General features: G+C 46.2%; 1 protein-coding gene across 1 annotated transcript in view; it reads left to right on the forward strand.

The window, feature by feature from the left end:
• Positions 1–27,795, forward strand: part of LOC135527805 (rho GTPase-activating protein 39-like) — a 156,835-nt gene that overhangs the window by 61,046 nt on the left and 67,994 nt on the right. The window contains exon 2 of the mRNA XM_064956393.1: positions 4,672–5,112. Within this exon, the coding sequence (XP_064812465.1) occupies positions 4,672–5,112 (441 nt within the window). The remainder of the gene's footprint in view (positions 1–4,671; positions 5,113–27,795) is intronic.

The raw sequence follows: 27,795 nt of genomic DNA on the forward strand, positions 1-27,795 counted from the left end.
AGGACAGAGAGTCAGTCAGCTACTATGTTAGCTGTGGGGGGATACCACTAGGGAGTTGGGGTGAGAGGACAGAGAGTCAGTCAGCTACTATGCTAGCTGTGGGGGGGATACCACTAGGGAGTTGGGGTGAGAGGACAGGGAATCAGTCAGCTACTATGCTAGCTGTGGGGGGATACCACTAGGGAGTTGGGGTGAGAGGACAGAGAGTCAGTCAGCTACTATGCTAGCTGTGGGGGGATACCACTAGGGAGTTGGGGTGAGAGGACAGAGAGTCAGTCAGCTACTATGCTAGCTGTGGGGGGATACCACTAGGGAGTTGGGGTGAGAGGACAGAGAGTCAGTCAGCTACTATGCTAGCTGTGGGGGGGATACCACTAGGGAGTTGGGGTGAGGGGACAGGGAGTCAGTCAGCTACTATGCTAGCTGTGGGGGGGATACCACTAGGGAGGTGGGGTGAGAGGACAGAGAGTCAGTCAGCTACTATGCTAGCCGTGGGGGGGATACCACTAGGGAGTTGGGGTGAGAGGACAGAGAGTCAGTCAGCTACTATGCTAGCTGTGGGTGACATGCGGACAAGGTCTTTCACAGACGGGGAAGCCAGAGGACTGAGTGGTAAGAGATGGGAGTTCCATAAGGCGACGCACAATCACAGCCAGTTGTGATACAGCCTGGAATCGAACCAGGGTTTGTAGTGATGCCTCTAGCACTGAGATGGAGTGCCTTAGACCGCTGCACCACTCAGAAGCCCAAACACATAAACAAACACACATGTGTACTTCCCCAAACATGCTCTATTCCTGTCCTGGTCAACTGGTCATGTGACATGGGGCCGGTGGCCTGTGGTCACCCTGGGTGTCTGACAGAAATAGAGGTGACTGCTGAGAGGCACCAGTGTCCCCTGTGAGGAGTGGAGGGAACGAGACTGTACCAAAGCCCCAGAGAGAGGGAGACTCCCCTTTAGTCGATAGCGGAGATTGGAGAGTGGGTTGAGAGGAAGGAGAATGACTAACCTTCACACACACACACACACATATACACACACACACACACACACACACACACACACACACACACTCCTTCATAGCAACGCTCTGGATCAGAACTGTCATTGTAGCTGTAGGCGAGACTCTTGGATTTGGAACAGGTAGGTGTGAATTATGAGACACGTCGAACAAGGTTTTGGACAGGTTGTATAGAGACGAGAGGATTCTTCCTAGAAAGACACAAGTCAAAACGGGAACAGGACATATAGTACCTCAGGACTGCAGTGCTTTCTTAGCGTTCTGTGGACCATCCAGAAGTAGGAATCTTCCGATAGTGTGTTCAAGTGTGTAAGTCAGTGCAACCTGATTGTCTGAACATGAACACTACGATAGTATTGTAGCTTCCATTTCAGAGACCATATCATGTTGTTTGGGGAGGAAACTCAGTGGGAGAAAGTGCTGTTGTGTAAAACATTGTTGGTGTATTTTATGTCTAAGAATAATTAGTAGAAAGTGACAGGGAGTTATTACACCTTTTCACATAAAACAGAGTGTGTCTTTGTGAGCTTTTAACATTTCCAAGAGGTCTTAGCGGAGTGGTAGGTGATCATCCAGTTGTTCCCTTTGTGAGTCTTGTTTTCTTTACTGACAGGTTTTAACGTGTGTGTGTGTGTGTGTGTGTGTGTGTGTGTGTCTGGGTAGAAAGCTCCTTAGTATGGAGTTGGGTGTGAACTGTTGGGTGTGTAGTTGGGTGTGAACTGTTGGGTGTGTAGTTGGGTGTGAACTGTGTAGGTCCACTGCCTACTGTGATTAACAGTGTTTAGAGCTGCCATGCCAGCACGGTTGATTCTGCACGGTTGATTCTGTACGGTTGATTCTGCACGGTTGATTCTGCACGGTTGATTCTGCACGGTTGATTCTGCACGATTGATTCTGTACGGTTGATTCTGCACGGTTGATTCTGCACGGTTGATTCTGCACGGTTGATTCTGTATGGTTGATTCTGTACGGTTGATTCTGCACGGTTGATTCTGCACGGTTGATTCTGTACGGTTGATTCTGTACGGTTGATTCTGCACGGTTGATTCTGATCGGTTGATTCTGCACGATTGATTCTGTACGGTTGATTCTGTACGGTTGATTCTGCACGGTTGATTCTGCACGGTTGATTCTGCACGGTTGATTCTGCACGGTTGATTCTGTACGGTTGATTCTGTACGGTTGATTTTGCTCTAGGCCTTCAGGAGAATGGGTGACCTAGACAGGATCTATGTTTGTTTTATTTTGTGCTGACGTAGATGTGGGTATGTAGCTATGATTGTATTCCTCTCTCTCTCTCTCTCTCTTTCTCTGCCTCTCTCTCTCTCTGCCTGTCTCTCTCTCTCTCTGTCTCTCTCTCTCTTTCTGTCTCTGTCTCTGTCTCTCTCGCTCTCTTTGCCTCTCTCTCTGTCTCTGCCTCTCTATCTGTCTCTGTCTCTGTCTCTGCCTCTCTATCTGTCTCTGTCTCTCTCGCTCTCTTTGCCTCTCTCTCTGTCTCTGCCTCTCTATCTGTCTCTGTCTCTGTCTCTGCCTCTCTATCTGTCTCTGTCTCTGCCTCTCTCTTTCTGTCTCTGTCTCTGCCTCTCTATCTGTCTCTGTCTCTGCCTCTCTATCTGTCTCTGTCTCTGCCTCTCTCTTTCTGTCTCTGTCTCTGCCTCTCTCTTTCTGTCTCTGTCTCTGCCTCTCTCTTTCTGTCTCTGTCTCTGCCTCTCTTTCTGTCTCTGTCTCTGCCTCTCTTTCTGTCTCTGCCTCTCTCTCTCTGTCTCTGCCTCTCTTTCTGTCTCTGCCTCTCTCTTTCTGTCTCTGTCTCTGCCTCTCTCTTTCTGTCTCTGTCTCTGTCTCTCTCTTTCTGTCTCTGCCTCTCTCTTTCTGTCTCTGCCTCTCTCTTTCTGTCTCTGCCTCTCTCTCTCTGTCTCTGTCTCTGCCTCTCTCTTTCTGTCTCTGTCTCTGTCTCTATCTCTCTCTCTCTGTCTCTGCCTCTCTTTGTCTCTGCCTCTCTCTTTCTGTCTCTGTCTCTGTCTCTCTCTCTGTCTCTGTCTCTGTCTCTGCCTCTCTCTTTCTGTCTCTGTCTCTGCCTCTCTCTTTCTGTCTCTGTCTCTGTCTCTCTTTCTGTCTCTGTCTCTCTGTCTCTGCCTCTCTCTGTCTCTGCCTCTCTCTGTCTCTCTCTCTGTCTCTGCCTCTCTCTGTCTCTGCCTCTTTTTCTGTCTCTCTCTGTCTCTGCCTCTCTCTTTCTGTCTCTCTGTCTCTGCCTCTGTCTCTCTCTCTGTCTCTGCCTCTCTCTCTCTGTCTCTCTCTTAGTAATGTGTAAATAGTTGTTGTACAAATAGTAGAGGAAGATACATAAACAGATATATATTTACAATGTTGTTTGTTCCCAATTGGTTGCCCTGTTCTCACAAATCTGGCTGCTGTCTATTTTTTTTCAAATTCTTTGTAGGTCTGTGTAATCTCTGAAAAATATGTGTCTCTAATACGGTCTTACATTTGACAGTTTCCAACAATTTTTTTGGGGCAGTACATAGCTGTAGTGAGGTGTGTACTGGTGGCGGAGAAGTCAGGCGCAGGAGAGCGCCGTTTACAACGGTGTTGTTTAATATCCATAAACCACCGTCAACAGAACAATACAATAAATGGGTCAAACAAAACCCGGTAAATACCAGCATACCGTTGAACAAGCACTACAAGAAACAATTACCCACAAGGACATGGGGGGGGACAGAGGGTTAAATACACAACATGGAATTGATGGAATTGGAACCAGGTGTGATGGAAGACCAGACAAAACCAATGGAAAATGAAAAGTGGATCAGCGATGGCTAGAAGGTCGGTGACTTCAACCGCCGAACGCCGCCCGAAAAAGGAGAGGGACCAACTTCAGCGGAAGTCGTGACAATAGCCTGTCTTCTCTTGAGGGCCAGTTCTGCCTACGGCAGCTTTTCTCAATAGCAAGGCTATGCTCACTGAGTCTGTACATAGTCAAGGATTTTCTTAATTTGGGGTCAGTCACAGTGGTCAGGTATTCTGCCACTGTGGACTGTCTTGTTTAGGGCCAGATAACATTCCAGTTTGTTCTGTTTTTTTGTTGATTCTTTCTAGTGTGTCTATTGGTTAGAGCCTGTAAGTAAGCATTTCACTGTAAGGTCTACACCTGTTGTATTCGGCGCACGTGACAAATCAACTTTGATTTTAAATAGTTATATTTTTGTTTTCTCATGATTTGGTTGGGTCTAATTGTGTTGCTGTCCAAGGGCTCTGTGGGGTCAGTTTGTGAACAGAGCCCCAGAACCAGCTCGCTGGCTCCTTTGTTTGGCCTCTCCTTGAGTAGGGCTGGGCCCAGAGAGAACCCCCTAGTGGGCAACAGCCTCAGCTCCCCTTGCCTCTGTCCACTGGCCCTCCTTCTCCACTTACTGTAAACCCTCAGCCAACTGCGGATGTAATCTATGTTTAATTCTGGGTCACTTTTCCGGGTCTCTTTTGTCCGTGCTAGCGTAACTGATCAAAACTATTAGTCATCATCAGTGATTTTCCATTTAAAAAAGAAGAAAAAAAATACCTATTTTCTGTCATTCTGTCATTCAAGTACAGTCTTCCAGATCTTGACTACATTTCCCATGTCCCCCCCCTCCTCTCTCCTCTCTCCTCTCTCTAGCTGTGACTGGGTGGAGATCTTGGAGCCACGCTCGCAGGAGCGCATGTACGTGAACCTGGCCTCAGGGGAGTGTGGTTGGGAGCCCCCCCCAGGCGCCGCCGTGCGCCAGTCCGACGGCAGCCAGTGGTGGGAGCTGTTTGACAGCCACAACAAACGCTTCTACTACTACAACAGTGCCAGTCAGCAGACGGTGTGGCACCGGCCCCAGGCCTGCGACATCGTGCCCCTGGCCCAGCTACAGGCCATGAAGAGGAGCTCTGAGACGGGTCTGAGGGGCCCCATCAAGCCCCAGAGAGGGGGAGGAGGAGGGGAGAGCCGCCGCGCAGCCCTACCTAACCAGGCCTACCCTATGCCCCCCGCCCAGGACCCTGACAGCAGCGGGAGGTCCACCCCCTCTAAGGGGTTCTGTGACAGCCTGGAGAACAGTAACGACACCCCCAGGTAACCTTTCTGCCAAAACATACACCATAAAGATATTATTTACTAGCCCGACATAAACCTAATTACAGTATAAACTCTTGTGTAGTTGAGGGATTCCTCCTATAAGCTACTCTGCTGTTGCTTCTGAGATTAACCAAGACAGGGAGAAGAAGTTTGAGATTAACCAAAACAGAGAGAAGAAGTTTGAGATTAACCAGGACAGAGAGAAGAAGTTTGAGATTAACCAAAACAGAGAGAAGAAGTTTGAGATTAACCAAAACAGAGAGAAGAGGTTTGAGATAAACCAAGACAGAGAGAAGAAGTTTGAGATTAACCAGGACAGAGAGAAGAAGTTTGAGATTAACCAAAACAGAGAGAAGAGGTTTGAGATAAACCAAGACAGAGAGAAGAAGTTTGAGATTAACCAGGACAGAGAGAAGAAGTTTGAGATTAACCAAGACAGAGAGAAGAAGTTAGAGATAAACCAGGACAGAGAGAAGAAGTTTGAGTAACCAAGACAGGGAGAAGAAGTTAGAGATAAACCAGGACAGAGAGAAGAAGTTTGAGATTAACCAAGACAGGGAGAAGAAGTTAGAGATAAACCAGGACAGAGAGAAGAAGTTTGAGGAACCATGACAGGGAGAAGAATTGCACTTCAATTGCACAAACACAACAGTTGTCTGTGACCAGGTGAAAAAACCTTTCCATGCCAAACCTTCATAGCATAACCGCTACAGACAGCCGACATCGTTGTCACCATATTAGTTAACGTCATAGTCAACATAGCTACTAGAACTAATGCGTTGGTAAACCCACTACAATCATGCAGTACAGTGTACAGTCAGCAGTTTAGCAGTTACACCGGCAGGTCCCAGGTGGCAATCAACTAATACAACCAAAAGCTTACCTTGACTTGGGAGAGTTCCAGTGTTAGTTAGCGATAGTCAGTTAGCTAACATAGCATCCCTCTCTGTTGGATAGCCATAGTCAGTTAGCTAACATAGCATCCCTCTCTGTTGGATAGCTATAGTTAGTTAGCTAACATAGCATCCCTCTCTGTTGGATAGCTATAGTCAGTTAGCTAACAGCATCCCTCTCTGTTGGATAGCTATAGTCAGTTAGCTAACATAGCATCCCTCTCTGTTGGATAGCTATAGTCAGTTAGCTAACATAGCATCCCTCTCTGTTGGATAGCTATAGTCAGTTAGCTAACATAGCATCCCTCACAGTTGGATAGCTATAGTCAGTTAGCTAACATAGCATTCCTCTCTGTTGTATAGCTATAGTCAGTTAGCTAACATAGCATCCCTCTCTGTTGGATAGCTATAGTCAGTTAGCTAACATAGCATCCCTCTCTGTTGGATAGCCATAGTCAGTTAGCTAACATAGCATCCCTCTCTGTTGGATAGCCATAGTCAGTTAGCTAACATAGCATCCCTCTCTGTTGGATAGCCATAGTCAGTTAGCTAACATAGCATCCCTCTCTGTTGGATAGCTATAGTCAGTTAGCTAACATAGCATCCCTCTCTGTTGGATAACCATAGTCAGTTAGCTAACATAGCATCCCGCTCTGTTTGATAGCTATAGTCAGTTAGCTAACATAGCATCCCTCTCTGTTTGATAGCTATAGTCAGTTAGCTAACATAGCATCCCTCTCTGTTGGATAGCTATAGTCAGTTAGCTAACAGCATCCCTCTCTGTTGGATAGCCATAGTCAGTTAGCTAACATAGCATCCCTCTCTGTTTGAGCCCGGTGTTTGAGTAGGCTAAACTAGCTAGTTGCATTTGCTAGCTAAGTAAGTGAAATTGAAAGTTTAAAAAACTAAATATAGCTCTCTCACCCTCTCTCACCCTCTCTCTCTTGCTTCTCCTTCATCTTTGAAGAAATTAAGTTGTTCAAAACTGTTCAACTATTGTCTTTCTCTTTGAGTCAACTACACACCACATGTTATGCACTGCAGTGCTAGTTAGCTAGCTGTAGCTAATGTTCTTGTTTTTAATGAGAGGACGACCTCCGGAAGTTGTCATAATTACTGTGTAAGACTATGGAATGGGTTGAGAACCATGAGCCTTCTCGGTTTTGTATTGAAGTCAATGTACCACAAGGACGAGGATGGAAACTAGCTGTCCTCCTGCTACACCATGGTGCTACCCCAGAGAATGCTGTTGATGCTACTGTAGACCTTCATTGCAAAAATTAATAAATAATTGGTGACATGAATATATTTAGTATAGATTTATCTAAAAATAATAACTTTTTTAATGTTTCACAATTTGTGGATTGTCCTCTCCTTCCTCCTCTGAGGAGTCTCCACTGACTTTAAGCTATGGCTGATTCTGATCGCTAGGCGAACTTAGATTACATTTTGCAGTATGAAAGAAAATCTGATTAGGTTTGTTTTGTTTTGGTCTCTGCACAGCTTGTTTTACATGGCGGCTCTCCTCAGCGAGGGATGGAGACATTTAGAGTCCTTTTTCTGGAGCTTTACCCATTTACTGTTGGTTCTCGTCTTCCCATCTCCTTCCTGTGTGGAACGTGACAGAGTGTGTGCCTTACCACTGGGAGTGGGCCGACCCACACAACATGGTAACCCTCCAACACAACACACACAGCCCACTGTCAGACAGGAAGGAGATATGCTCCAATCATGGGGGGAATTACTTTATATTTCCTTATTTACCTCCTCTCTCCCTCTTCAGACAGGAAATGCCCTGCTGTATTTCATACAGGAGTCGTATGAGACTTGTTATATCAAACGGCTCTGGTCACCAGTGCACTGCCTGGCGCATGGCCAAATACGCTCCTTGGAATCACTTCATATTTTGCCAACATGGCTGTTTTAGTTCCTCCAACATATCCAACCCTTTGACACACACACACTCCCAGGTATGCGCACACACGCACGCACACACACGCACGCACGCACGCACGCACGCACACACACACACACACACACACACTCAGACACGCACGCACGCACACACACACACACACACACACACACACACACACACACACACACACACACACACACACACACTCAGACACGCACGCACGCACGCACGCACACACACACACACACACACACACACACACACACACACACACACACACACACACACACACACACACACACACACACACACACACACACACACACACACAGACACACACACCTGTCAGTGTTAGAGTGAGGGTCCGGTAATGAGTTGTAGTGGTTGTTTAGAGACGTTCCTCGTCCTCTAACTGAATAGTTCCACACTTAGTCCAGTACAATAGGAGCAGTACCCATACAAGGACAGCAGCAGAGGGACCCAGACTCTCTCTCTCTCTCTCTCTCTCTCTCTCTCTCTCTCTTTTTCTCTCTCTCTCAGGAATGGCTCAGAGAAATATACTGAGAGTTCTGAATCGCTATCAGAGACCTCAGAAAAAGCCCTCACTGCTCAGCCTCTTCCAGTATTCATCCATTGTTCCAGAAAAGCCTTAGTAAAGCCCCTGCCTCAACCCTCAACTGAAGTGGAGGTGTTGGGCTGGGGTGTCCTAGGGGTGGATGGATGGCTACTGTTACCATAGTTTATACAGAAAACAGTGTGTGTGTGTGTGTGTGTGTGTGTGTGTGTGTGTGTGTGTGTGTGTGTGTGTGTGTGTGTGTGTGTGTGTGTGTGTGTGTGTGTGTGGGTGTTTGCGTGTGCATGTAATTGAGTCAGAACCAATTCCACACACACACACACACACACACACACACACACACACACTCCTTGACTCCCACGCTGAAACATTACAGTTAGTAGTTCCCTGTCCAAAATTGTAATCAATAACGTAATTGTTGAATTGCCCAAACATTTACCTAATCCGATTATTAAGAACAAATTCTAATTTACAATGATGGCCTACCCCAGCCAAACCCTAACCCGGACAACGCTGGGCCAATTGTGCTCCGCCCTATGGAACTACCAATCATGGCCAGTTGTGATACAGCCTGCAATCGAACCAGGGTCTGTAGTGACGCCTCAAGCACTGAGATGCAGTAATCCTAACCTTAACCACACTGCTAACCTTAATGCCTAATCCTAACCTTAAATAACCATAACCTTAACCACACTACTAACTTTAATGCCTAACCCTAGCCTTAAATGAAGACTAAAAAGCTCATTTTTGTGTTCATACAATTTTACAATATAGTTAATTTTGACTTTGCAGATGGCCTATATAGAGTAAATCAGTTATTTCTGCCTCAAGGACAAGACACGTCCCAATAAACTTCAACCTGCTTGAAGGAAAGATTCACCCATTTTGAATGTTATATTGTTTTTGTGCTTTTCTGAGCGATGTTCTATCGATTCCCAGGGTCATTTACAGTTTTCATGTCTCTCTCTCTCTCTCACTCTTTCTCTCTCTCTCTCTCTCTCTACCTCTACCTCTACCTCTGTTAACTTAGCACAGCCAGGACCCTACATATACCCCTACTCATCCCTTCCTCACAACTCACACCATATGAGCAGGGTTGGCTAGGTTATTTTCTAAATGTAATCCGTTACTAGTTACCTGTCCAAAATTGTAATCAGTAACATAACTTTTGGATTACCCAAACTCAGTAACGTAATCTGATTACATTCAGTTACTTTTAGGTTACTTTCCCCTTAAGAGAAGACAAAATGTATGTTATCAATTGAATGACATCTATTGCAGGATAAATCAATATTGAAGTTTACATAGCTGGCCATATATGGATGTGTTCGTTATGTAGGCTTGTTCTAACCCATGTTTCTCTACTGCAGATAATAATACAATTAGGATATATTTTACATTAAAAAAAACAGTCTGTCAGACTCTCAGTCATTCCAATTAATTTAGTACCCCTTCATCTTCAAAAATTTGACCTGGAAATGTTTTATTTTTTTATTTAACCTTTATTTAACCAGGTAGGCAAGTTGAGAACACCTTTATTTAACCAGGTAGGCAAGTTGAGAACACCTTTATTTAACCAGGTAGGCAAGTTGAGAACAAGTTCTCATTTACAACTGCGACCTGGCCAAGATAAAGCAAAGCAGTGTGACACAGACAACAACACAGAGTTACGCATGGAATAAACAATAAACAAGCCAATAACACAATAAACAAGTCAATGACACAGTAGAAAAAAGAAAGTCTATATACAGTGTGTGCAAAAGGCATGAGGAGGTAGGCAATAAATAGGCCATAGGAGCGAATAGTTACAATTTAGTAGATAAACACTGGAGTGATAAATTATCAGATTATGATGTGCAAGTAGAGATACTGGTGTGCAAAAGAGCAGAAAAGTAAATAAAAACAATATTGGGATGAGGTAGGTAGATTGGGTGGGCTATTTACAGATGGACTATGTACAGCTGCAGCGACCGGTTAGCTGCTAAGATAGCTGATGTTTAAAGTTGGTGAGGGAAATAAAAGTCTCCATCTTCAGCGATTTTGCAATTAGTTCCAGTCACTGGCAGCAGGGAACTGGAAGGAAAGGCGGCCACATTAGGTGTTTGCTTTGGGGATGATCAGTGAGATATACCTGCTGAAACGTGTGCTACGGGTGAGTGTTGTTATGGTGACCAGTGAGCTGAGATAAGGCGGAGCTTTACCTAGCATAGACTTATAGATGACCTGGAGCCAGTGGGTCTGGCGACGAATATGTAGCGAGGGCCAGCTGACTAGAGCATACAGGTCGCAGTGGTGGGTGGTATAAGGTGATTTGGTAACAAAGCGGATGGCACTGTGATAGACTGCATCCAGTTTGCTGAGTAGGGTATTGGAAGCTATTTTGTAGATGACATCACCGAAGTCGAGGATCGGTACGATAATAAGTTTGGCGGCGTGAGTGAAGGAGGCTTGGATTGGAGATGTTTAATATCAGTCTGGAAGGAGAGTTTACAGTCTAGCCAGACACCTAGGTATTTATAGTTGTCCACATATTCTAGGTCAGAACTGTCCAGGGTGGTGATGCTAGTCGGGCAGTGAACGGTTGAAAAGCATGCATTTGGTTTTACTAACGTTTAAGAGCAGTTGGAGGCCACGGAAGGAGTGTTGTATGGCATTGAAGCTCGTCTGGAGGTTAGTTAGCACAGTGTCCAAAGAAGGACCAGAAGTATACAGAATGGTGTTGTCTGCGTAGAGGTGGATCAGGGAATCACCTGCAGCAAGAGCGACATCATTGATATATACAGAGAAAAGAGTCGGCCTGAGAATTGAACCCTGTGGTACCCCCATAGAGACTGCCATAGGTCCGGACAACAGGCCCTCTAATTTGACACACGTGAACTGCAAAGTAGTTGGTGTACCAGGCGAGGGAGTCAGTAGAGCAACCAAGGCTATTGAGTCTGCCGATAAGAATACGGTGATTGACAGAGCCTTGGCCTCGAAAGCCTTGACCAGGTCGATGAAGACGGCTGCACAGTACTGTCTTTTATCGATGCCGGTTATGGTATCGTTTAGTACCTTGAGCGTGGCTCGTAACCGGCTTGGAAACCGGATTGCACAGTGGAGAAGGTATGGTGGAATTTGAAATGGACAGTGATCTGTTTATTAACTTGGCTTTCGAAGACTTTAGAGAGGTAGGGCAGGATAGATATAGGTCTATAGCAGTTTGGGTCTAGAGTGTCACCCCCTTGAAGAGGGGCAGCTTTCCAATCCTTAGGGATCTTGGACGATATGAAAGAGAGGTTGAACAGGCTGGTAATATGGGTTGCAACAATGGCGGCGGATAGTTTTAGAAAGAAAGGGTCCAGATTGTCTAGCCCAGCTGATTTCTACGGGTCCAGTTTTTGCAGCTCTTTCAGGACATTTGCTATCTGGATTTGGGTGAAGGAGAAGCTAGGGGGGGGGGCATGGCCAGCCATAGAGAAATGCTTATTGAAATTTTCGATTTATCAGTAATGTTACCTAGCCTCAGTGCAGTGGGCAGCAAAACCTTTTGGAATTCGATGCTATTGCAGTCTGCTACAGGTTGTTTTTGTGCTGGTCAAGGGCAGTCAGGTCTGGAGTGAACCAAGGGCTATATCTGTTCTTAGTTCTGCATTTTTTGATCAGGGCATGCTTATCTAAGATGGTGAGGAAATTACTTTTAAAGAACGACCAGGCATCCTCAACTGACGGGATGAGGTCAATATCCTTCCAGAATACCCAGGCCAGGTCGATTAGAAAGGCCTGCTCGTAGAAGTGTTTTAGGGAGCGTTTGATAGTAATGAGGGGTGATCGTTTGACCGTGAACCCATAGCGGATACAGTCAATGAGGCAGTGATCGCTGAGATCCTGATTGAAAACAGCAGAGGTGTATTTGGAGGGCAAGTTGGTCAGGATAATGTCTATGAGGGTGCCCATGTTTACAGATTTAGGGTTGTACCTGGTGGGTTCCTTGATGAGTTGTGTGAGATTGAGGGCATCTAGCTTAGATTGTAGGACTACCGTGGTGTTAAGCATATCCCAGTTTAGGTCACCTAACAGAACGAACTCTGAAGCTAGATGGGGGGCAATCAATTCACATATGGTTTCCAGGGCACAGCTGGGAGCGGAGGGGGGTCGATAACAGGTGGCAACAGTGAGAGACTTATTTCTGGAGAGATTCATTCTTAAAATTAGAAGTTCAAACTGTTTGGGTACAGACCTGGATATCATGACAGATCTCTGCAATTGATTGCAACTCTTCCCCCTTTGGCAGTTCTATCTTGACGGAAAATGTTGTAGCTGGGTATGGAAATCTCCAACATTTTGGTGGCCTTCCTAAGCCAGGATTCAGACACAGCAAGGTCATCGGGGTTGGCGGAGTGTGCTAAAGCAGTGAGTAAAACAAACTTAGTGAGGAGGCTTCTGATATTAACGTGCATGAAACCAAGAAATATACCTGAGCATAACTCAAAAACATAGGACTAATTAGCCTGCTCTGCTGTTTATGATTTTTTGTAATGGAGAACTGGTTGGACTTGCTTTGTGTTGAAAATAAATATTCCTCTAAGGAATGGCAAGCTTTGAGCACTATAGAAAAGTGCTATTTGCATGTGAAAAATGTATGCCATATGCTGCATTTGCTATGGACCTGTTTTTTTTTAAATATTTTTGTTAATAGTAATTTGCAGTTGTTTAAGTATATCAAGGTGTGCAAGTTCGAGCATGTGTCCATTAGGACTATGGACATTTTTTATATCAGCACGAATTAGCAGTAAAAGCTCCTCTGGTGGTCTTCTTAAATTATTATTTTTTTCCCACAGTATGGAGCACAATACCATGGGGGAGTTTAGAAGGGAGGAACTCAAATTTGTATTCCATAGGCTGGGATTTGCACTATGCAGCTGTTGCAAGAGAGCATTTTTCACTGGCTGTCCACTGGAGGTATATTCATTATGCCGATTCTGTTGCAAAGTATTTCTTAAATGCAAACGGAAAAAAACGGGGCAAGACCTACTGCAATTTGTCCAATTGAAACGATTGTTTTTCTCTGTTTGCTTCCGTTTGGGTTCCATAATGAATAAACCCCTGTCGCAAAAACGATGATTGATTGTCAGCTTAAACTTCTTTAATTTAGCCATTATTGGGTTCGCATATACATTTGTGAACAGCCATCCACAACATCCACAATCAGTAAGGCGTAAATAGCAAAGTGAGAGAGCAGCCGTGTGATTCACATCAATGCGCTATGCAACCTATAATAGGCCTAAGTGATATTGAGATTGCCCGTATGCTACATCACTGCTGTTTTTTAACTAGGCAAGTCAGTTAAGAACAAATTCAAATTTGACAAAGACAGCTCACCTCGGCCGAACCCTCCCCTAACCCAGACGATGCTGGGCCATTTGTGAGTCACCCTGTGGGACTCCCGATCACAGTGATAAAGCCAGTGATCGAACCAGGGTCTGTAGTGACACGTCTAGCACTGAGATGCAGTGCCTTAGACCGCTGCGCCACTCGGTAATTTACCTCCAAGTATTTATTCAAGTTGGCTAATCTTTGGATGCGGTCAGCAGTCACACCATTGGAAGACATAGCTTGGACTGTAGCCAACAACAGTCTCCCACTGGGCACACACTGAATGAACGTTGTTTCAACATCATTTCAATGAAATTACATTGTACCAACATGGAATAGACGTTGAATTGATGTCTGTACGTGTTCTCTGACTTGTGGTCAGACTCGCTGAGGCGGAAAACACATTTGAACTTCTACCTTCTTTTCAACGCTGATTTGAATATCATTGAGAAAACAGAACGGTGTCAAGTAATTGTTTTCGCAAACATCCTTTCTGAATTTAAAAGTAATCCTAGAAGTAATCATCGTGTTTTTCTAAAACATCTGCAATATGTTTATAATATTTTGGATGGATGGAATGGAGTGGAATGGATGGAATGGAGTGGAATAGATGGAATGGATGGAATGGAGTGGAATGGATGGAATGGAGTGGAGTGGAATGATGGAATGGATGGAATGGAGTGGAATGGATGGAATGGATGGAATGGAGTGGAATAGATGGAATGGAGTGGAATGGATGGAATGGAGTGGAATGGATGGAATGGAGTGGAATGGATGGAATGGATGGAATGGAGTGGATGGAATGGAGTGGAATGGATGGAATTGAGTGGAATGATGGAATGGATGGAATGGAGTGGAATGGATGGAATGGAGTGGAATGGATGGAATTGAGTGGAATGGATGGAATGGAATGGAGTGGAATGGATGGATGGAATGGAGTGGAATGGATGGAATGGAGTGGAGTGGAATGGATGGAATGGAGTGGAATGGATGGAATGGAGTGGACGGCATGGTATCAAACCCATAAAAAAAATGTTTTTGATTCCATTCCATTGACTCCATTCCAGCCATTATTATGAGCCGTTCTCCCCCCAGTAGCCTCCACTGCAGGTTCTACTGACATGCTCACATCCACTTCAGGGTTAGAGATGCTGTGACAGAGCCACAGAGCTCTCTGTCCAAACCTGCCCAAGAAGCACTTGAAAGATGTCTGTCTTCTGAGTACTCTGTTTTGTTTGAGACATTTGAGACAAATTCCTCAGTCTCAGGAGAGTTCCAGTCATCCCTTAAAGCTTGAATCCTTAGTTGCTACATCAATTGATTCTTGAAGAATATAACTTATAAATGGCTCATGAGTTTAGTTCAACTGTCACACTCCATGAGAACCCAAAATATATGATTGTTTTACTCTAATGTTTGTAAACAATGTAAATGTAAACAAACACTACCTCAAAACATGGCGAGAGATATAATGTTGATATCTTGGATGGTCAGTCCTTGCATCCATAGCTCTGTCAATTCATTTCACAGTGGTTAGATTTCTGCAGGCCCATCCTTCTGCAGGCCCATCCATCTGCAGGCCCATCCATCTGCAGGCCCATCCTTCTGCAGGCCCATCCATCTGCAGGCCCATCCTTCTGCAGGCCCATCCTTCTGCAGGCCCATCCATCTGCAGGCCCATCCATCTGCAGGCCCATCCATCTGCAGGCCCATCCATCTGCAGGCCCATCCTTCTGCAGACCCATCCATCTGCAGGCCCATCCATCTGCAGGCCCATCCATCTGCAGGCCCATCCATCTGCAGGCCCATCCATCTGCAGGCCCATCCATCTGCAGGCCCATCCTTCTGCAGACCCATCCTTCTGCAGACCCATCCATCTGCAGGCCCATCCATCTGCAGGCCCATCCTTCTGCAGGCCCATCCTTCTGCAGGCCCATCCTTCTGCAGACCCATCCATCTGCAGGCCCATCCTTCTGCAGGCCCATCCATCATATTTTTACCAAAACAGAAGCGGTGTGAACACTTTACTATTGTTTCAATTAAGAATTCTAGCTGTAAAGATAATGTAATACTCTACCTGGGAAAACATGACCAGGCCCAGCTGTGTCCTGTTTAGGCCCTGGTTCTGGTCTAGGGTATCAGTGTGGACTGTGTCCTGTCTATTCCCTGGTTCTGGTCTAGGGTATCAGTGTGGACTGTGTCCTGTCTATTCCCTGGTTCTGGTCTAGGGTATCAGTGTGGACTGTGTCCTGTCTATTCCCTGGTTCTGGTCTAGGGTATCAGTGTGGACTGTGTCCTGTCTATTCCCCGGTTCTGGTCTAGGGTATCAGTGTGGACTGTGTCCTGTCTATTCCCTGGTTCTGGTCTAGGGTATCAGTGTGGACTGTGTCCTGTCTATTCCCTGGTTCTGGTCTAGGGTATCAGTGTGGACTGTGTCCTGTTTAGGCCCTGGTTCTGGTCTAGGGTATCAGTGTGGACTGTGTCCTGTTTAGGCTCTGGTTCTGGTCTAGGGTATCAGTGTGGACTGTGTCCTGTCTATTCCCTGGTTCTGGTCGAGGGTATCAGTGTGGACTGTGTCCTGTTTAGGCCCTGGTTCTGGTCTAGGGTATCAGTGTGGACTGTGTCCTGTTTAGGCCCTGGTTCTGGTCTAGGGTATCAGTGTGGACTGTGTCCTGTTTAGGCCCTGGTTCTGGTCTAGGGTATCAGTGTGGACTGTGTCCTGCTCTCTCCCCTGGTCCAGGGTATCAGCAGTAGTGTGGACTGTGTCCTGCTCTCTCCCCTGGTCCAGGGTATCAGCAGTAGTGTGGACTGTGACCTGCTCTCTCCCCTGGTCCAAGGTATCAGCAGTAGTGTGGACTGTGACCTGTTCTCTCCCCTGGTCCAGGGTATCAGCAGTAGTGTGGACTGTGTCCTGTTCTCTCCCCTGGTCCAGGGTATCAGCAGTAGAATGGACTGTGTCCTGTTCTCTCCCCTGGTCCAGGGTATCAGCAGTAGTGTGGACTGTGTCCTGTTCTCTCCCCTGGTCCAGGGTATCAGCAGTAGTGTGGACTGTGTCCTGCTCTCTCCCCTGGTCCAGGGTATCAGCAGTAGTGTGGACTGTGTCCTGTTCTCTCCCCTGGTCCAGGGTATCAGCAGTAGTGTGGACTGTGACCTGCTCTCTCCCCTGGTCCAGGGTATCAGCAGTAGTGTGGACTGTGTCCTGTTCTCTCCCCTGGTCCAGGGTATCAGCAGTAGTGTGGACTGTGTCCTGCTCTCTCCCCTGGTCCAGGGTATCAGCAGTAGTGTGGACTGTGACCTGCTCTCTCCCCTGGTCCAGGGTATCAGCAGTAGTGTGGACTGTGTCCTGTTCTCTCCCCTGGTCGAAGGTATCAGCAGTAGTGTGGACTGTGTCCTGTTCTCTCCCCTGGTCCAGGGTATCAGCAGTAGTGTGGACTGTGTCCTTCTCTCTCCCCTGGTCCAGGGTATCAGCAGTAGTGTGGACTGTGTCCTGCTCTCTCCCCTGGTCCAGGGTATCAGCAGTAGTGTGGACTATGCCCTGCCGATCCCCTGTTCCAAGGAATCAGTGTGGACTGAGTAGTGTGTTAGTCATTGATTTACCTCTTATCTGATAGCATGGAACCTTCCCCAGCTGTTTAGTAGGGAGGGAAATACCTATCTCAGCCTCCCTGGGTAAACACCATGCCACTCAGATCACTGTCTATTTCTCTCTCTCTCTCTCTCTCTCTCTCTCTCTCTCTCTGTCTCTCTGTCTCTCTCTCACTCTCTCTCTCTCTCTCTCTCTCACTCTCTCTTGCTCTCTGTCTTTCTCTCTCTCTCTCTCTCTCTCTCTCTCTGTCTCTCTCTCTGTCTCTCTCTCACTCACTCACTCACTCACTCACTCAATTACATTTAAGGGTGTCACCATAGAGAGCCTTTTTCTTCTCTATTTTGGTTAGGTCTGGGTGTGACTAGGGTGGGTAATCTCGGTTGTTTTATTTCTATGTTGGCCTGGTATGGTTCCTAATCAGAGGCAGCTGTTTAGCGTTGTCTCTGATTGGGGATCATATTTAGGCAGCCATTTCCCCACAGGGTTTTTGTGTAGTTGCCTGTGAGCACTCCATCGCTTCACGTGTCGTTTGCTCTTTATTGTTTTCTGTTGTGCGGTTCACTTCTAATAAAATGTCGAACCGATTTCACGCTGCGCTATGGTCCGAATGTTATTATGACGATCGTGACAAAGGGGCTTTATTGGCATGGGGAACCTATGTTAACGTTGCCAAAGCAAGTGAAGTAGATAAACATAAAAATATACATAAAGATAAACATAAAAATAAAGACAAAATAATAAAGACATTTCAAATGTCATATTATGTCTATATACAGTGTTGTAAATAAACATAAATATAGATTGTAAAACCTGCTTATCTCTCTTTCTCTCTCTCTTGCTGTTTTATTGTGTTACTATTTCCTTTTTCTGTTTTTCATATGTTTCTTTATAACTCATCGTAGGTAAAGGCCTCATACTGTACGTATGTTTCTTTATAACTCATCGTAGGTAAAGGCCTCATACTGTACATATGTTTCTTTCTAACTCATCGTAGGTAAAGGCCTCATACTGTAAGGAAGCATTTCATGGTAAAGTCTACACCTGTTGTATTTGGCACATGTGAAAAATAAAATGTGATTTGATTGGCTGAAGACAGGAGAGGAGGAGCCATGCATACAGCAGGTCACTGAGTGTCACACACAGATCGGTAGATGAAGCTTGTGTGACCTAGATGCACTAAAAATGGTCTATATCGTAAAATGTATGGAAACCTTATTTTAAGGTTAGGGTTGGGCATAACGTGAGGAGTGTTGTTAAGGTAAGGTTTCAAATCAGGTTTTATGAAGAGAAATTGTAGGAATAGGCAGGGTTTCTGACTTTGTAACTTGGCCAGATAGTGACGACCGGTCGGATTGGCAGTTGGCTGAGTCCATTTGAATCTATTCAAAATATGTGGTGAGACACTGAGACATGCAAACGCTTAGTGGATTCATGTTACTGCCAGACCTGAGGAAATCCTCCTTTCTTCTCTGCCTTGCTTCATATGGAACGTTCACGAAGAAACTGCCTCTCCCTCTCCGCTAGCCATTCATCCATTCTCACTGGTTATGTCATGGCCACTCCACGTTATGAGTTACAGTTACTGTTTATCTCTTCATATTCCCTTTTAGTTGTTAATACAGACTCTCTCTCTCACTATCTCTCTCTCTGTCTGTCTCTCTCTGTTGGTCTCTCTCTCTGTCTCTCTCTCTCTCTGTCTCTCTCTCTGTCGGTCTCTCTCTCTGTCGGTCTCTCTCTCTCACTATCTCTCTCTCTGTCTCTCTCTCTCTCTGTCTGTCTCTCTCTCTGTATCTCTCTGTCGGTCTCTCTGTCTGTCTCTCTCTCTGTCTGCCTCTCTCTCTGTCGGTCTCTCTCTCTGTCGGTCTCTCTCTGTCGGTCTCTCTCTCTCTCTCTCTGTCTGCCTCTCTCTCTGTCGGTCTCTCGCTCTGTCGGTCTCTCTCTGTCGGTCTCTCTCTCTCTCTGTCTCTCTCTCTGTCGGTCTCTCTCTGTCTCTCTCTCTGTCGGTCTCTCTCTGTCTCTTTTTGTTTCTCTGTCTCTTTCTCTGTCTTTGATCTCTCTTCTTGTACGGGTGGGAGGAGTGGTCCAGGGCAGATACTGTACAGTGTCCCAGGTGTCATAAAGTACCATCCCTGGTTAACAGATTGAAGGTAGGTGGCTCAGCTCAGTGTCCTCTAGCAGGGGCTGGGCCAATGAAATCAGCCTTCAATGTTAACACGCATCTCTTTACGCTCTCTGGACAGGCATGTGAGGAATTCTGGGATGTTGACCTGCCTAGCCCCAACGTATGATTGACAGTTCTCATTAAGCTGGTGGTCTCTCTCTATCCCTCTCCCATCTTTGTGTGTGTGCGTCTGAGTGTGTGTTTGTGTTTGTGAACTACCACCATCTTAACTTTCTGAGAGTAAATTGGTAGCCTTAACACATACCACTATTAGAACGAGGGCAGGAGGAAAGTGACCGTGCCTGGCTAATTTTAGGTGGGTGTGTTGCACAGGAGATTGGTGTTACCTTAATTGGCGAGGACGGGCTCGTGGTAATGGCTGGAGCGGAATAGTATCAAATACATCAAACACACGGTTTCCGTTGACTCCTTTCCAGCCATTATTATGAGCCGTCCTCCTCTCAGCAGCCTCCACTGGTATGATGAGCATCTGCAGTTAGGCTGGAGACTGAAGTAGTTTGCTGCTTTAGGCGCCGGTTGTCCCCACGGAGGGAGAGCTATCTCTGGGATACCCACGAGTCCATGGGCCCCTCCCTACCTGGGGCAGGCTGGATCTGGGGGTCCGCTGTTTGTAATGGATGGGATCCTGTAGGGGAAATAGGGGAGGTACAGTGGACAGAAGGGACAGATAAAGGTGATGGATGATTGGGCTGAAAGCTCAGGGTCATCAGTGGGGTTGGTTAACTATCTGATGTGACCACTTGAGTTGACTGTGAGAGAAAGACCAGAATACTAGACGGGAAAGATTTGTCAAAGCTGCCATTGGTGTTTGTGAAAGACATTCTAGAAGACGTGTGTGTGTGTGTGTGTGTGTGTGTGTGTGTGTGTGTGTGCGTGCGTGCGTGTGTACGTTACTCTGTGCCGTAATCAGAGGCCTAGACTTTGACATTATGGGGTTTTAAGTGTAGATCAGTGACACACAATCTAAATGGAAGTTATTTTAAATTCAGGCTGTTGGGGGGGGGGGGATGAATCCTCTCTGAAGGCACTATATGTGTGTTTTGGTTGTTGAGAGGGAAGCGTCAGTTTAAATTGGTCTATAATAGTCGTTATGTTCTTCTGGTGACAGCTTTGTCTATGACGTAGAAGGGGAAACAAAGGGGGTGAGATTAAGCCAAGCGGTTTTACACAGCGAGATGACAGGAGGCCACTGTTGCTGTTGCCAATGTGGACCCAAAACAGCCCACAACATCAACGGCTCTGGCCTATTTTTATAAACACACAACTCCGCGCACCATAGAGCTGGAGGGACTACAAGACCTTAGGGAGTGTTTCTTGTAATATGAATTCACTTATTTGGTTAAAAATGCGTTCCATTTTTAAATTCCTAGCTCAAGGGGTTACAGTGAAACACTGATTATCCTATTTCCATGGGAAGTTGTCCCTTAATAAAGAGTTGGGGTTGTTTCTTTGTGTTTGTAAAGTATGTTTTCTTTTCATCCACAGTTAACAGTGTCTCATCTGATCTAATCGGTAGAGGTGTTTCCTCCTAAGCCGCCCTCTGTGCTGCAGGTCTCCTGTTCTCTCAGAGAGGCTGTCTGTCTGTCTTTATTCCAATAGCTATCTGTCTGTCTGTCTGTCTTTATTCCAATAGCTATCTGTCTGTCTGTCTGTCTTTATTCCAATAGCTATCTGTCTGTCTGTCTGTCTTTATTCCAATAGCTATCTGTCTGTCTGTCTTTATTCCAATAGCTATCTGTTTGTCTGTATGTCTTTATTCCAATAGCTATCTGTCTGTCTGTCTGTCTGTCGTTATTCCAATAGCTATCTGTCTGTCTGTCTCTCTGTCTGTCTGTCTGCCTGTCTGTCTTTATTCCAATAGCTATCTGTCTGTCTGTATGTCTTTATTCCAATAGCTATCTGTCTGTCTGTCTGTCTGTCGTTATTCCAATAGCTATCTGTCTGTCTGTATGTCTTTATTCCAATAGCTATCTGTCTGTCTGTCTGTATGTCTTTATTCCAATAGCTATCTGTCTGTCTGTCTCTCTGTCTGTCTGTCTGCCTGTCTGTCTTTATTCCAATAGCTATCTGTCTGTCTGTATGTCTGTCTTTATTCCAATAACAGTGATGAGATTGTGGTGGGTTGTCATGACATCAGGCTGACTGTCTATGTGGCAGCAGGTGGACCTGCCACCCTCTCCCACTCCTGAGACAGACCTGTGGAGGGGCGGGTGGTTGTGTGTGTGCGTGTGTGTGTGTGTGTGTGTGTGTGTGTGTGTATATGTTTGTGCGTGCGTGTGTTTGTGCGCGCGTGTGTTTGTGCGTATGTGCATGTGTTGGGCAGCTAATGGGCATCAGTTGGCATATGGCATGGCTTGTGGACAGGGACCTGATGGGACGGGACTGAAACAGGTTCCCATGCCAGGATGCTTCTTAGTGGGATTTAGGTGTGTTTATGGTGAAGCATTCCTCACCGGGTCAACCTAAATGAGCCGTTACAACAGACGCTTCCAAACGGAGACCCTCCCTGTTTAAAACACACTCTCTCACTGTGTGGCAGTTGCATAGTGGTGACATCATCTCCCAGGGTCTCTGTTCTAATGCTTGGTTGTCCATCTCATTTGCTGCACTACTAGTGAACAGAGCTGTTAAATGAAGGAGAGATTTCTCTATTTCTCTTTCACTCCTTTTCTCTTGCAGGGGTGGCAGAGCTGGGCTGGCAGGGCAAGGCTGGCAGGGCAAGGCAGGGCTGGGCTGGCAGGGCAAGGCTGGCAGAGCAGGGCTGGCAGGGTGGGGCTGGCAAGGCAAGGCAGGGCTGGGCTGGCAGGGCAAGGCAGGGCTGGGCTGGCAGAGTAAGGCTGGCAGGGCAGGACTGGCAGGGCGGAGCAGGGCTGGCAGAGCAGGGCTGGCAGGGAAGGGCTGGCAGAGCAGGGCTGGCAGAGCAGGGCTGGCAGGGAAGGGCTGGCAGAGCAGGGCTGGCAGGGCAGGGCTGTCAGAGCAGGGCTGGCAGGGCAGGGCTGGCAGGGCAGGGCTGGCAGAGCAGGGCTCGCACAGTTTCCACACAGCTCTGAGTCTATGCATATAGTTCCGTATTTATTTATGTTTATTTTCATGGTTGTTGAATGGTTGATGGTTGTGTAGCTTAGGTATCATACCTCCTGCCTGCTGGCTCTATAGACTAACGGGGTGGTGACAACGAGAGTCTACAGTATGTCATTAGGTATCATACCTCCTGCCTGCTGGCTCTATAGACTAACGGGGTGGTGACAACGAGTCTACAGTATGTCATTAGGTATCCTACCTCCTGCCTGCTGGCTCTATAGACTAACAGGGTGGTGACAACGAGAGTCTACAGTATGTCATTAGGTATCATACCTCCTGCCTGCTGGCTCTATAGACTAATGTGGTGGTGACAACGAGAGTCTACAGTATGTCATTAGGTATCCTACCTCCTGCCTGCTGGCTCTATAGACAACGGGGTGGTGACAACGAGAGTCTACAGTATGTCATTAGGTATCATCAAATCAAATCAAATTTATTTATATAGCCCTTCGTACATCAGCTGATATCTCAAAGTGCTGTACAGAAACCCAGCCTAAAACCCCAAACAGCAAGCAATGCAGGTGTAGAAGCACGGTGGCTAGGAAAAACTCCCTAGAAAAGCCAAAACCTAGGAAGAAACCTAGAGAGGAACCAGGCTATGTGGGGTGGCCAGTCCTCTTCTGGCTGTGCCGGGTAGAGATTATAACAGAACATGGCCAAGATGTTCAAATGTTCATAAATGACCAGCATGGTCGAATAATAATAAGGCAGAACAGTTGAAACTGGAGCAGCAGCACGGCCAGGTGGACTGGGGACAGCAAGGAGTCATCATGTCAAGTAGTCCTGGGGCATGGTCCTAGGGCCGCGGTTCAGTTGAAACTGGAGCAGCAGCACGGCCAGGTGGACTGGGGACAGCAAGGAGTCATCATGTCAGGTAGTCCTGGGGCATGGTCCTAGGGCTCAGGTCCTCCGAGAGAGAGAAGGAGAGAATTAGAGAACGCACACTTAGATTCACACAGGACACCGAATTGGACAGGAGAAGTACTCCAGATATAACAAACTGACCCCAGCCCCCGACACATAAACTACTGCAGCATAAATACTGAAGGCTGAGACAGGAGGGGTCAGGAGACACTGTGGCCCCACCCGAGGACACCCCGGACAGGGCCAAACAGGAAGGATATAACCCCACCCACTATGCCAAAGCACAGCCCCCACACCACTGGAGGGATATCTTCAACCACCAACTTACCATCCTGAGACAAAGCTGAGTATAGCCCGCAAAGATCTCCGCCACGGCACAACCCAAGGGGGCGCCAACCCAGACAGGATGACCACATCAGTGAATCAACCCACTCAGGTGACGCACCCCCTCAGGGACGGCATGAGAGAGCCCCAGCAAGCCAGTGACTCAGCCCCTGTAATAGGGTTAGAGGCAGAGAATCCCAGTGGAAAGAGGGGAACCGGCCAGGCAGAGACAGCAAGGGTGGTTCGTTGCTCCAGAGCCTTTCCGTTCACCTTCCCACTCCTGGGCCAGACTACACTCAATCATATGACCCACTGAAGAGATGAGTCTTCAGTAAAGACTTAAAGGTTGAGACCGAGTTTGCGTCTCTGACATGGGTAGGCAGACCGTTCCATAAAAATGGAGCTCTATAGGAGAAAGCCCTGCCTCCAGCTGTTTGCTTAGAAATTCTAGGGACAATTAGGAGGCCTGCGTCTTGTGACCGTAGCGTACGTGTAGGTATGTACGGCAGGACCAAATCAGAGAGATAGGTAGGAGCAAGCCCATGCAATGCTTTGTAGGTTAGCAGTAAAACCTTGAAATCAGCCCTTGCTTTGACAGGAAGCCAGTGTAGGGAGGCTAGCACTGGAGTAATATGATCAAATTTTTTGGTTCTAGTCAGGATTCTAGCAGCCGTATTTAGCACTAACTGAAGTTTATTTAGTGCTTTATCCGGGTAGCCGGAAAGTAGAGCATTGCAGTAGTCTAACCTAGAAGTGACAAAAGCATGGATTAATTTTTCTGCATCATTTTTGGACAGAAAGTTTCTGATTTTTGCAATGTTACGTAGATGGAAAAAAGCTGTCCTTGAAATGGTCTTGATATGTTCTTCAAAAGAGAGATCAGGGTCCAGAGTAACGCCGAGGTCCTTCACAGTTTTATTTGAGATGACTGTACAACCATTAAGATTAATTGTCAGATTCAACAGAAGATCTCTTTGTTTCTTGGGACCTAGAACAAGCATCTCTGTTTTATCCGAGTTTAAAAGTAGAAAGTTTGCTGCCATCCACTTCCTTATGTCTGAAACACATGCTTCTAGCGAGGGCAATTTTGGGGCTTCACCATGTTTCATTGAAATGTACAGCTGTGTATCATCCGCATAGCAGTGAAAGTTAACATTATGTTTTCGAATAACATCCCCAAGAGGTAAAATATATAGTGAAAACAACAGCGGTCCTAAAACGGAACCTTGAGGAACACCGAAATTTACAGTTGATTTGTCAGAGGACAAACCATCCACAGAGACAAACTGATATCTTTCCGACAGATAAGATCTAAACCAGGCCAGAACTTGACCGTGTAGACCAATTTGGGTTTCCAATCTCTCCAAAAGAATGTGGTGATCGATGGTATCAAAAGCAGCACTAAGGTCTAGGAGCACGAGGACAGATGCAGAGCCTCGGTCCGATGCCATTAAAATGTCATTTACCACCTTCACAAGTGCCGTCTCAGTGCTATGATGGGGTCTAAAACCAGACTGAAGCATTTCATATACATTGTTTGTCTTCAGGAAGGCAGTGAGTTGCTGAGCAACAGCCTTTTCTAAGATTTTTGAGAGGAATGGAAGATTCGATATAGGCCGATAGTTTTTTATATTTTCTGGGTCAAGGTTTGGCTTTTTCAAGAGAGGCTTTATTACTGCCACTTTTAGTGAGTTTGGTACACATCCGGTGGATAGAGAGCCGTTTATTATGTTCAACATAGGAGGGCCAAGCACAGGAAGCAGCTCTTTCAGTAGTTTAGTTGGAATAGGGTCCAGTAAGCAGCTTGAAGGTTTAGAGGCCATGATTATTTTCATCATTGTGTCAAGAGATATAGTACTAAAACACTTGAGCGTCTCTCTTGATCCTAGGTCCACGCAGAGTTGTGCAGACTCAGGACAACTGAGCTTTGAAGGAATACGCAGATTTAAGGAGGAGTCTGTAATTTGCTTTCTAATAATCATAATTTTTTCCTCAAAGAAGTTCATGAATTTATCACTGCTAAAGTGAAAGTCATCCTCTCTTGGGGAATGCTGCTTTTTAGTTAGCTTTGCGACCGTATCAAAAAGGAATTTTGGATTGTTCTTATTGTCCTCAATTAAGTTAGAAAAATAGGATGATCGAGCAGCAGTAAGGGCTCTTCGGTACTGCACGGTACTGTCTTTCCAAGCTAGACGGAAGACTTCCAGTTTGGTGTGGCGCCATTTCCGTTCCAATTTTCTGGAAGCTTGCTTCAGAGCTCGGGTATTTTCTGTGTACCAGGGAGCTAGTTTCTTATGAGAAATGTTTTTAGTTTTTAGGGGTGCAACTGCATCTAGGGTATTGCGCAAGGTTAAATTGAGTTCCTCAGTTAGGTGGTTAACTGATTTTTGTCCTCTGGTGTCATTGGGTAGACAGAGGGAATCTGGAAGGACATCAAGGAATCTTTGTGTTGTCTGTGAATTTATAGCACGACTTTTGATGTTCCTTGGTTGGGGTCTGAGCAGATTATTTGTTGCAATTGCAAACGTAATAAAATGGTGGTCCGATAGTCCTGGATTATGAGGAAAAACATTAAGATCCACAACATTTATTCCATGGGACAAAACTAGGTCCAGCGTATGACTGTGACAGTGAGTGGGTCCAGAGACATGTTGGACAAAACCCACTGAGTCGATGATGGCTCCGAAAGCCTTTTGGAGTGGGTCTGTGGACTTTTCCATGTGAATATTAAAGTCACCAAAGATTAGAATATTATCTGCTATGACTACAAGGTCCGATAGGAATTCAGGGAACTCAGTGAGGAACGCTGTATATGACCCAGGAGGCCTGTAAACAGTAGCTATAAAAAGTGATTGAGTAGGCTGCATAGATTTCATGACTAGAAGCTCAAAAGACGAAAACGTCATTTTTTTTTTTGTAAATTGAAATTTGCTATCGTAAATGTTAGCAACACCTCCGCCTTTGCGGGATGCACGGGGGATATGGTCACTAGTGTAGCCAGGAGGTGAGGCCTCATTTAACACAGTAAATTCATCAGGCTTAAGCCATGTTTCAGTCAGGCCAATCACATCAAGATTATGATCAGTGATTAGTTCATTGACTATAATTGCCTTTGAAGTAAGGGATCTAACATTAAGTAGCCCTATTTTGAGATGTATCATACCTCCTGCCTGCTGGCTCTATAGACTAACGGGGTGGTGACAACAAGAGTCTACAGTATGTCATTGTCAGGGGATACCGACTCTAATGGCAACACTCCATCCAGAACTACTGAACTGGTTCTGTTTATGTTCTGTTTACACAACACAAAATTCCACCCAGTCTAGTTTCCGGCCAAGTCACAATGGCACCATCCCAAAAAGCCTAGAAGTCCCCTTCTGTCCTGGAAGTCCCCTTCTGTCCCCACCCAGAAACATAGTCTTCTTCCCCTCTTCTCATCCTTTAATCATCCTTTTTTTTATACAGTATGTCTTAGAAGCAATGGGCTGTCATGGGCTGCCCTACAGTGACAGAGATAGATGTTAAGGCATTGAGTGTTATGAGGATGTGACATCTCTAGCCACAAATGGAGTGTGAGAGCTCTGTTCTGTTGGGTTGAAACTCGCTGACTGCTAACTCAATTTGTCTCTCCATGTCCATATTGAGTTAGCCAAGCGTTTTAAAGGATCTTAACTTAATCTCCTCATCCTCCTGCTCCCCTCCCTCCTCCTCCTCCTCCCTGTCTCATCCTCTTCCTCCTCGTCTTCCTCCCCGTAGTTTTCCTTTTTCTCCTCGTCCTCCTTCCCATCCTACCCCTTCTCCTTCCTCTCCTCCTCCTTCCCCTTCTCCTCTTCTTCCTCCCTCTCCTCCTCCTCCTCCTCCTCCCCCTTCTCCTCCTCCTCCTTCCCCCTCTCCTCTTCCTTC

Source organism: Oncorhynchus masou, chromosome 33, assembly GCF_036934945.1.
Source record: "Oncorhynchus masou masou isolate Uvic2021 chromosome 33, UVic_Omas_1.1, whole genome shotgun sequence".
Lineage (NCBI taxonomy): Eukaryota > Metazoa > Chordata > Actinopteri > Salmoniformes > Salmonidae > Oncorhynchus > Oncorhynchus masou.